Source organism: Ixodes scapularis, unplaced genomic scaffold, assembly GCF_016920785.2.
Source record: "Ixodes scapularis isolate PalLabHiFi unplaced genomic scaffold, ASM1692078v2 PGA_scaffold7__128_contigs__length_106722199, whole genome shotgun sequence".
NCBI lineage: Eukaryota > Metazoa > Arthropoda > Arachnida > Ixodida > Ixodidae > Ixodes > Ixodes scapularis.
In genome coordinates this window covers 22940687-22952303 of record NW_024609882.1, presented here as the reverse complement: position 1 = coordinate 22952303, position 11617 = coordinate 22940687, and the positions used below count along the sequence as shown (strand labels likewise).

General features: G+C 45.4%; 1 protein-coding gene across 1 annotated transcript; it reads left to right on the top strand.

Annotated features, from left to right (window-relative positions):
* Positions 1-10206: 10206 nt before the first annotated feature.
* Positions 10207-10924, top strand: LOC121833319. The gene is made up of 3 exons (XM_042286509.1): positions 10207-10272; positions 10684-10803; positions 10913-10924. Exons 1-3 carry the CDS (start codon positions 10207-10209, stop codon positions 10922-10924), a joined length of 198 nt encoding a protein of 65 aa, XP_042142443.1.
* Positions 10925-11617: the final 693 nt, after the last annotated feature.

The window sequence follows — 11617 nt, the reverse complement described above, 5'->3', positions numbered from 1 at the left end:
CAAATGAAACGTTAAAAAGAAGAGAAAAAAAAAAAAACACGCTTGAAGCGCGCAAGTTGCAAAGGAGGATTAAGACTTCACTTCCGTATATATTCAAACACATAGATTCACGCCTTTGGAGCGCTACCGTCCCTGAAAGAACTCGTCAATCACAACATTTTTTTTTTCTTCCATTTAATCCCAAATCAAGGTCTAACCGCTCTACACGCTACACAAGCGAGCGCAATTTTTAACTTATAACTTTTATTTTCTATCTTTCTCTCTGCTGACTCACCGCCACCGCGTGAACGTACGGCCGATTAAAAAAAAGATCGACGCGAGCGTGCGTTTTCCTGAAAACTAGGCGGAAAAAAGGTTCGCGTTAGCCGGATCGTGATTATTACACTCCTGCGTTAACCCGTAAGCTGACAGTGCGGTGGGAGCTACGAGCTCGCCGGGCAAATCAGCCGCCTTCCTGTCGTCGCCTGACACCGCTCTCCGCGCATGCGTGTGGGCGGGAGCGTGGTCACGTGGCCTAGATGCTTGGGTGTTCCAACGAGCGCGCAGCTTCCAGTGCACTGTCAGCTTGGGGCTGAACGGAGTACAACCGGGCTCGACAGCACGATGCCGAACCGAGTTACCGCCGGCTTTGTGCGCAACTCAATCGACGTCTTTTGAAGGCCCGATACTTTCGCGGTAAAACGCATTCCTGTCAGGGACGTTTCACGCCGAGACTGATAATAAACCGGACGCGCAGAGCCGCCCTGGGTTCCCGACTATTGTTATGACTAAAATAATTGTTTGTTTGTATTCTTGATTATTTGTTTCTTTATGTATTTCTTCCTTTATTTATCTGTTTATTTATTTGGACACAACGTCTCCAGGAGAAAGGACAGGAAGCAGATGTATTCTTCCTGACGAGACTCAGTATCGAGCAACACACTGTTTACAAACGTGCCCGCGTGCGCAGGAACCAGATTCGCCCGGGGCGAAGCATCTACGCATGCTCAGTAACGACCGCAGCGCCACCACAGCGTCGTGACGTCAGAGGGTTGGGTGGGCCTATAGCAGGGGTGGCCAAGCTGCGGCTCTTCGCGTGTTAAAGTGCAGCTCGTGGCTCCCTCCCCTACTCCGCCCCCCCCCCCCCTCCCCCAAACACACACACACATAACTCCACAACTTTCCCGCCTCCCTCCTGGTCGCACGAGCGCTTCCCGAAAAACAGAAATGGCACGCGTTTTAAATCGAAAGACAGGTACCCTACCGAAAAATCCGGTAAAACTTTTCACTATCCGGATTATGGGACGTGAAATTTGTTTCTGGAAACCCTAAATCCAGATTGCAGACAAAAGAATAATTTCTGATATTTTAAATTCCAGATAGAGAATCCAGATAATTTCCGGTTCCATAATCCGGATAGCGAAAAGTTATACCGGATTTTTCGGTAGGGTAGCGGTTTGGTAGTCTGGTGCTACTGCTACCTTACGTACAGTTGGACTACTTTTGACTCAGATAGATTGAAAGTAGTTTAAGTTTTGTTTATTACGCTAAAAAAAAAGTTTAACCCGGAAATTTAGCGCCGCGGCTACACGTCCCAGTACTGTAACCGCTTTTATCTCGAGTGATTTTTTTTATTATTATGGCTTTTAGTTACCTTCCCTGGCCGTAACTTTATACCTGCCGGTTTTAAAGTATAAAGGGACGGTTAATTCGACTCCAGTTGAAAGCCTCTGCATGCGAGCAGTTTCTGCGGGCGAAACTAAACTTTTTACTTGAAGCGACACGGATTTCTCTGCCATTAGGCAGGGACTCTGGGTACTTCCATGTCCCCATGTAGCTCGTCACGTGACATAAACATCTCTCTTGGCTGCAACTGCGGCGGCGAGATGAGCACACCACCCCCGGGGGCCCCAAACACGCGGCCCGCAACTTCCTGGGATGCCCCGCAAATGACCTGTACTATAAAAGTCTAATGTTGTTGATTCCTTCCTTTCCTCTAGGTGTTGTTCCATTTTCAGTTTTCTTCCCACCTGTTTCTCGTGTCAATCACCTGCAATCACCTGTAGGACGATCCCCCTACCGGGCTACAATCACGAGCCCCTTGTACAGGGACACAGCTCGGACAAAAGAACATTTGCGTAGCTAGAGAAACTGTCAAAGTCGTCTCACCTTCGCTGGTGCATGTCGTAACTTGAATCTATGACTAGTCTACCAGAAAGAAACGCTCAAATGCGAGCCGTAATTTTTATAATACTCCTATAAAATTGCCAAGATAACAAACCTTGTTGCATTTGTTTTTATGACCTTGAGTTTGGTTAATTTCCGGGCAAGTTGAACAACAGGGCAGCGACGGTATGTCCTCTTGTTCAAATGAAAAATTTCAGGACGTTGAGGGAGCAGCGCCATTGTAATTTTTCCTCCTACATTAGACATCTATGCAAATATTCACGTAAAACTACTCAAAACTAAATATGTCACTGGCAAAATGATGAGTTTACAAGCATCACAAAGTACAAAGCGGGTATTTAAGATTTCTGGTAAACAAAGCTGTTCCCCAATGTGAACCTCCAGAGCTATTTTTCTTTCCCCTGAAGTGCAACCGCCCTCCTTCCCCCCGCCTTCACTTTGGCGCTTGGCCTTTCGGAAGTCAGAAATTCGACCCCCAAGCTCCAATGAGTTTGAGACCCTAGGTTGATACAGTGAAAAAATTGAAAAACCATGCACTCAACGAAACATTTTGATAGACCGATCTCCCCAGCCAGTTGGACTACGCCACCGCTGCCGAAATGCATCGAGGAAACTTTAGTCTTTCTGCAGGTGCGAAAACCCCACTGAAGCTCTGCGCTTGCAGAGTACGAGACGGTACGAGGCCCTCGCGTGCACGACCGTCATGCCTCCTGTAAACCAACATTGCTGCAAACTAAAGTTATGACGACGTCACGCATGCGCCGAACGCTTAGTGAGATCGGTCCATTGAAAGAGACGTATGGACTTCTTACCATTGTTTGCTGGCAACCTCCTGCCAGAACGAACCACATGCGGCTTATGCACCCTCGTGTCAAAGGCGTGGCACGGAGTGTTGGCTACACTTCTCACCCTTGTTGATGTCCTGACCTCGCCCTTCCATCAGGCTCCTCGAAAACAAACTGCCAACGCGTTTGCCGTGCGGCTTTTCAAAGCAAGAAAAGAAAGAAAAGAAATACCGTGAGCGGTCAAGGTTCTTAAGCCTACTGAGCCCCGTCAGAGATGTAAAACTCTGACATGAGACGTGGTCGAGTACAAGATGATTCGGTCGATGCATAACGTTACATTCCCGCAACCTCTATTTTGCATTTCTTCGCACGTTTATTAGATAGGAATCAGTCACGGTAAAAACTAGTCGCGCTGAACTCCCGCGTTTATTCTAACCTGCTATATATATTTTTGCTTTGTCAACACTAAACAATTTCTGGAGTATTCAAAATGTCCGTCTTATATAGTGATTATCCAAAAACAAAAATACCAAGTTGAGGTTGATGGGTATTATTATTCCAAAAAGAAGTATTTGAAATACGTATTTAAAGTACCTTTGGCTTTTTTTGTGTGTTTTGCATTTAAATGCACGTTAAAAAAGGCATTATGCGGGAAAGTACATAAAAGCTCCAGATATTGTAGAATTGATCTGTAGCAATCTTGAGGCACGCCACCTGAAGCCGTACAAAAACGAGTCGGGTTCGTGAACCCATCACACTCAGGATGGAAGCGAAACAGCCACATCATGCATAGTCCTCAACCGCACAACAACCAAAACGGTCTACCTAATATACAGACACGCAGACAAACGCCAGCCGAGGCAGTATAAGGCGGAACGGCGAAAGAATGAAACACTTCTAGGCGGACGTCTGAGAACGTTCTGATGGCTTTCGTTTGACTGGAAACAAATTTGAAAAGGGGCAGTAGAGGTCGCGCGTACCAGTTAGTTTTCCAGCAGCGGGTCAACCCCTCATACTGCTGGTTTAGACCAACACACGTACATTTTTTTTATGTTTACCTTTTTAATTACCATACGCACGTATGCACCGCACGCTTGAACAAACACATACATGCACGCACGCACACACTTCGCATCCACCGACATCCAGCGTAGCAAAAAAAATGCACGCACGCACACACTTCGGTACGGACGCACACAAACGGACACACATACAGGTACACATACGTATTCGCTCATATACATACCCTCACGCTCGCAAGCGCACACAAGCACACGCAATCCCACATAAACAAACATGCGGACACGCACTCACGCATACTGACGCACGCACATAAACACACACACGCATACGCACACACGGACATACACACACACACACATTCACTCACGCGTACACTCGCACGCACGTACACACACAGGCGCGCGCACGTATACAGTCAATAGGAATCGCTTCTTTTTTTTTCTTTTTCGGCGACACGATGCTCACGCTAACAATTACGCGAGAAGCAGCGAAAAGAGATCGCTCCGAGACTCCCAAGTTGCGCGGGAAACGCCCCTCTTTTAATAGAAACGGCAAAAGAAAGGCGTGCAATTACGTGCGTACTTGCGGGGGTATTAATTTGTTCCGGGGACAACTCGTTGCTTTGAACTACGGAGCTACTAAATTAGCTCTACGCTTGTACTTCGTTTTAGCTTAAGCACAGATGCAGACGCAGCTATAGTCGGTGACGACTCAAGAAAGTAGGGAGAGAGAAAGAGAGGTGGGAGAGGATAAAATGAACGCAGCGCTGGCGGGGAAAGGCGGAAACCTTTTTACCGGCCTCGCCAGCGTTGAGTTTGCTTCCTTCTCTCCCACCTTTATTTCCCTCGCCTTACCTTCTTGAGCTGCAACATAGTATACGAGGTAATGAGACCGATCAAGCAGCATCAAAAAGCACTAGTCAGTAAATGGTTAAGAGTCGAAGCTCCTCCCACCTCTTCATGCTTTAGCAGAGCGAATGCCGGAGAGGAGGTCGCCCCCTGTCAAACGTTTGCTCTGCTCAAGCGTAAAGAGGTGGGAGGAGCTTCCACTTCACTGACAACCACCAGGCCTTCCTGATGGCTGGTTCAGCGATGATAGAACGCATGCAGAAACATGACGAACACCATGATGCTTTACTGAAATGAGAGTTACTGCGCAGGGGAGCTGATAAGCAATCATAGTGAGAAAAAAAAAAAAAACACCTGGAGACAAGGAACAAAAAGGGAGGACAAACACAATTAGAGTCGGTGTTAACAGCTGCGTCTGAAGTTCTGAAATTAAAGCAAACCTGGAGCGGAGTCTGTATTTGAGGAAAAACACTTACATCCTCTTCATTTGACCTCAAAAATCACGAGTATCATTTTTTTTTCCACTTAGTGCACGGAGGCTGCAGATAATAATTTTCAAAGCTACCGCTGAATCCCCTTCTTCGCGGAGCGTGACGTCATATCCAAAGTTTCAGGAATTCCCGCGAAAGCGCATCTTCAGCGCCTGTCAGAGCTATGCACGCACACACTCGCTATTTTCAGGAAGGTCGTAGAAAGACATCACGGCTGGTGTGAGTGCGGGGGAATAGGGAGTATTCACTGGCGGCCATAGCTGTGTGCGCAACTGCTGAGCGCGTGCTAAGGGCGAGCTTCCACAGTTAATTCGCAACCTGCATTGCACACCATCGAGGTTGGCGGTCTTAGCAGCCTATTAATGTGAGCTCGTTCTGAGCACGATAGGATGACTTTATCAAGAAATCGTGATGTATCCCATTCCTTTAATAAATACGTTTTCTCACTCACTCATGCGCTCTAAACAACACCCACAAATATGGCGTCCAGTGAATACTCTCCATATATCTGGCAAGATTGTAGTGTTGTAGGCGTTACCGAAAAAAAAGTAACGAATTACGTTACTCCTTACTTGCAAATTAAAGGAACACGTTACCGACCTACGTTACCTCAAAATAAAGGGAACGCGCTACCGTTATCATTGAAAAGTAACTCAAGTTACACTCACGTCACTCTTTACTTATGACTTAACACGTTTTATTTTTTATGTTACAGCTATCCATGAGCGCCATATTCTAAGAAACATTATTTCTATCTATAAACTGAACATAATTATCTTATCTTTTTTTAAGGTTCCACTTAAAAACTCACGAGCAAAAATCGCAAAAAGAACGCAAACTTTTATATGATTTAAAGCCTAGAAACGCACAACAAAAAAGTTAAGTGTAATCTTTTTTTTTAAGTTTTGGGAACAATATGTAACGAGTAACGTAACTACGTTACACGTTACTTGAAAACTAAGGAACGTAAGTACGTTACCCGCTACTCTTTTGAAGATGTGACCAGTACGCTACTACGTTACCGGAAGAAGTAACGCGTTAGCAAAACGCCGTTTCGTGTAACTTGTTACCGCCAACACTGCAAGCTTGCAGCTGCACGCGCTGCCCACACGAGCGACACGCGCTTGGCTTATGATCGAGCGCAGGGAGAAAATGTACTCACTTTTTCCCATAGAAATGCATTACCGGAAGTCAATTTTGGACTGTTTGCTGTCTCCTTCAATTTGCAGCAGCACACTAGCGCCAGTTGAACCTCTAGCGTACATTATATTAACTCTATGGTTTTAACATCTGTGGAGGGCAGAGTACTTACGTTCTTCCTTTCCCGGGTCAGGGGTCTCCATTTAGGAGGTGTATAGGCCTGTTTCTCTCGGTCACGGGCGCTACATAGCGTCCATGAGACGCGACCACAAAAGAGGCGCCTCCTCTGGCGTCCATGAGACGCGATCATTCACGAGGCGTCTACGCTTGCGGATCCAAGGGCGGATCCGCACAGGCGGAAAGTGGATTTCGGAGCCGGGTGGGAAAATCTACTCGTCGCTGGCGGAAAAATCTAAATATGGGTACCAGACTGACCCAGGGTTTCCGCAAGCGACGAGTCCATTTCGCCACCCGGCTCCAAAACCCACTTTCCGCCAGCGCGGATCCGCCCGTGAATTCGAAATTGTAAACGCGCCCTTCATTGCTGACGGAACGCGGCGTCCTTAGCGTCCCATCATGCACAATCCACGGGCGAAAGCTATGCGGAGCGCAAGTTCGTCTGCTTCGTTTGCAGGGGTTGCGGTGACGTCACAAAAACGCAGAGCCCTGATTGGCTCTGACTGAAGGATAGTGCGTAGACCTCAAGGCAGCTTGCTTTGAGGTCAACACACTATCCCTCAGTCAGAGCCAATCACAGCTCGGCGACTTTCTCACGTCACCACAACCTTTGCAAAATAAGCAGACGAACTTGCCCTCCGAATCGACACACTGCCGACTTTGCACTATATCCATCATTCAGGTTCACACACGCATCTCAGAGCTGAAGTAAAGCAAAGTCAGCGATCGCCGCACTGCTGCCAGCACTTCACACATCGCCGAGTCAGCGCTGCTTTGTGTGTTCAAGAAAAGGTCAGGTGACCTGCCTCGGAGCCATGTATCAGTCCTGCATCAGTATTCCGAGACAGGAAATATCCCACCTCTTCGTGCTGGGACACACAACGCAGCGCTGACTCAGCGCTGAGTGAGTGCTGACAGTAGTGAGGACACAGTGCTGACTGCGTTACTTCAGCGCTGGGATGCATTTGTGAACCGGCCTTTTTTTACGAGCGCCGCAAGCGGCAGATTTGAAGGTGGATTCTATTAAGGAATCCAGCAAGACAGACGACACGCAGGTCCTTTCGCGATTTCTGCTTGTGTCGTGGTGTTTCTGGTTGACACGATGGCCATCAAAGTAAAGCGAAAAACGTTGGGTTGGTTTCCGTTCACAACAACGAAAACAGCAGTAAAGACAGGGCAGCAGAAACAAAAAAAGAAGAAACTACTCACATTGGCCTATCGAATTCGGTGCGCCCTGCGTTGCTATTGTAAAGAGCGAACAGCTGTCCCGGTGACGTTGTAGTTACCGTCGTATCCGCGTCTCGCTCAAAACACAGACCACGCAAGCACGTGAATCAGACAGTGAACGTTTCTCAACGTTCATCAATGCGGTAGGAGCAGGCATGTAACCAGGGGGGGTGGCCAATGGGGCCCGCCCCCCCCCCCCCCACATGTTCCATTTTGCTGCGGCCTCCTCTCCCCTCTCCCCCTCATACAGCATCTTGTCATGAACGGCCCCCCCCCCCCCCCCCCCCCCCCGAAACAAAATCCCGGCTACGTGCCTGGGTAGGAGGGTAGGTAGCCCTTCTATCGGTTTTCCGAAGAAAGCTTGCCTCTTCGGAAAATAAAAAAAGATAGCCTCGGGGAACATCATTTTAATGCCAATGATTGCCCGCTCAAATTGGAGCGTTGTGCACTGAGCTGGCACATGGCACGGCACGACCTGTTTTCGTCGGCCATATTTGTCGAGAGCGGCGACCCCTATAGGTTGCTAGAGTCCCGAATACGAAGAGTCCCGAAGAAGAGAACGAGAGCACCAAAGCAGTGAGCTGTATCGTTTCAATTATTTTTCAACCTCAAATATTCTTACACTAAATTCAATCTAGTGATCGAATTCAGTAAAGTGTAGTGATTCAAACGATACCTCACTATCATGTAATTTCAATAGAAAACATTAGAAAATCAACATAGAGTTATGTGCGTATCGAACGACCATCTTTTTGAATCGGCGGGCTTCAATAGCAAGACCGTTCTAGACTTCATAAACAACTAAGTAGATGTATTTCTTCCTTTTCATGCTTAAGGTTGGAACCAGGAGGGCTTACCGATCTTAGAAATATCAAACAGTCATTGAAACTAACTCGAAAAAACTTAAATTTCAAGAAAATAACGACACTCAATATATCTAGAAGAAGCACCAACTAAACCGTTCTTCTTGAATTTCTTCGAAAATAGAACACAGTCAAACGAAATTTCTTCTTCTTCTAAAGTTCACGTATGGTTAACACCGGCAAGATCGAGTCTTTTACGCAGAAATATTGACTATTCCGAAAAAAGAGCAGAAATATGAATCCTAAAACAGGCGGAAGCAACGACGACCCGGAGACATCCCAAATCACACTTGACCACACCAACAACAAAGAAATATGCGACATCCACCTAAGCTTCATAATATTAATCGAAGACGATAAAGCTAGGATTAACAAAGAAACTGGTTCACAACTGTTACAACTGCTTGCGAGACTAATGAGCATTAGCTCGCGTCAAGAAACCGAAAACGCAGCTCTTCGAGCAGTGCTCGTAGAACGAGAGAAAAACACCACGTACGCGGACGTGCTGCGAGGGAACAGGAACGACCCCAACGGGTTGGGAGGGAGACCATCTGTGGATGCGTTACAAACGACACCACAACCTCCCGGCCCGGGGAGATCACCCGCGCAGATGGATCATGCAATGCTAATCTATCTGAGAACTCCAGCACTGAACGCGTCGAACAACATCAAAGTAATCTTGAAAAAATACTTTGAGCCGCACAGCCTGGGACTGGGTGAAGTTTCAGTGCGAGACATCAGAGAAGGAGTGGCTGTACTATCATCATCAGCTGAAGGACTGCAGAATCTTCAGGACGCGATCGAAATTCACCCAAGCACCAAAGATGTGTTCGTGCTTAAAAAACCGACAAAACGTCGACCACAATTCCGTGTCTCGGGCGTCGACCCTGACATTCTATCTGCGGAATTCTTCACAAAACTTCAAAATCAAAACCCAGAGATCGAAATTGAACCTTCGGACTTCAGTCACCGGATTTCATTCAAAGAAAAATCGGGGAACAACACTCACATCTTTGAAGTGAGTGCCAAGGTCTACAAGAAACTAAAAGAAACAAACAAACTGCGCCTAGGCTGGACTTCCTGCTCCGTAACAGAGAACTTCTATGTCCCCAGGTGCGACAAATGCTGCACCTACGGACATACAAAAGCAAAATGTGCATCACAGATGATCTTCTGCTCCATCTGTGCGGGCAACCACCCAGCACAGGAGTGCAGAATAACAAACTATGAGGAGGGTAAATGCCGCGCATGTATCAACCGAAGGGTCAATGCCAACCACCCTTTTGGAGCGAGCGAATGCGGTACACACGCCTTCCACGTTTCACAACTCCGGTCTCGGACAGATTACCCAAAATAAGCAAACACAAAACTAATATAAACAAACAACATTACAATCGGAAAAAAAAGGAGTTAAGAAGGAACAACCCGAGTAAAGCCTATAAAGAGAAAACGCATCATACAAACAAAACAAAACATAAGTTGACCGATGATTAATAGGTTAGAGATCTTACAAATCAACTTACGGAGATCAAGGGCTGCAACTGTTAATCTGGTTAATATATACACTGAAAATAACGCTGAATTTATTTTAATTCAAGAACCATATGTTTTCAATAACCACATTACAGGTATTCCAAACTCAGAACCATTTTTTCACTGCCCCTTAGATCCCAAATGCGCCATTATAGTTAGAGACCGATCTTGTTCAATCTTTCCAAAAATACTTGAAAACGATCTAATAGTCTTGCAATGTACATACTCAAACAAAACAGTAACAATAATAAATGTCTACATATCTCCTACAGCTTCATTTAATACATTCCTAACACGTCTTGAGTCAATCATAACAATAGACAAAAACGACATAATCATAGCCGGAGATTTTAATGCAAGACACACCAATTGGGGAGACAAAATAGATGATGACCGAGGGGAACAATTAAATAATTTTGTACTAACACAGGATCTTATCATATTAAACGACCAACACTCTATTCCTACATTCTCTACCGTAAACGGAGAAAGTTGGATAGACCTTTCAATCATAACCCCTTCTCTAGCTCATAACGTTACACATTGGGAAGTATTAGAAACTGATAGTTTAAGTGATCATAACTTTATTGCCTTTGGATTCTTCAATCAAAAGCAAACCATGCAAAAAAGATTAACATTAAAAAGCTACTCAAAAATAGAATTACTTATAAAACAAGATGATTGGTTTAAGACCTGGGTACCTAAACACTACTCACCAGAATGGATAGATCACATATTAGATATACTATACAAAAAATTCTTAATTTGGATAAAAAAGTGTGAACGAAACGTTCGATCCGGAAATCGCACGGTCCCTTGGTAATCAGTTGATCTACAGATCATGAGATCTAAATCTAATGCACTAAGAAGAAGGTACCAAAGATCATATAACACAGATATTAGATCACTGCAAAAACGAATTTATTACGACTACAGAGCTACATACAAGGAAGCCATCCTTCATGCTAAAATTTCAGCTTGGCAGGAATCATGTTCCGCTACCACAAAAAAGTCTCTCTTCGGAATCCCATATAAACTTGCATTTAATAAGAGGAGGTCACCCCTAATTCTTCCACCGATATTGAGAGCAGATAATACTTTAACTTCTTCATTTAATGAATCAGTTCAATATATTTTAGATACGGTGTTCCCAACGGACGACATTACAAAAGACTCACCATATATAACTAGCTTACGACAATACTTATGCACTCCCTCATTCTCTCCACCAGATGTTGAACTAACATTTCAAGAAATATCAAACATAATAACTAAACTACGACTTAAAACCGCCCCCGGATTAGACAAAATCAATGTTACTTTTCTTAAATATTTTTGGCATAACCATCCCGAATTTTTCCTGG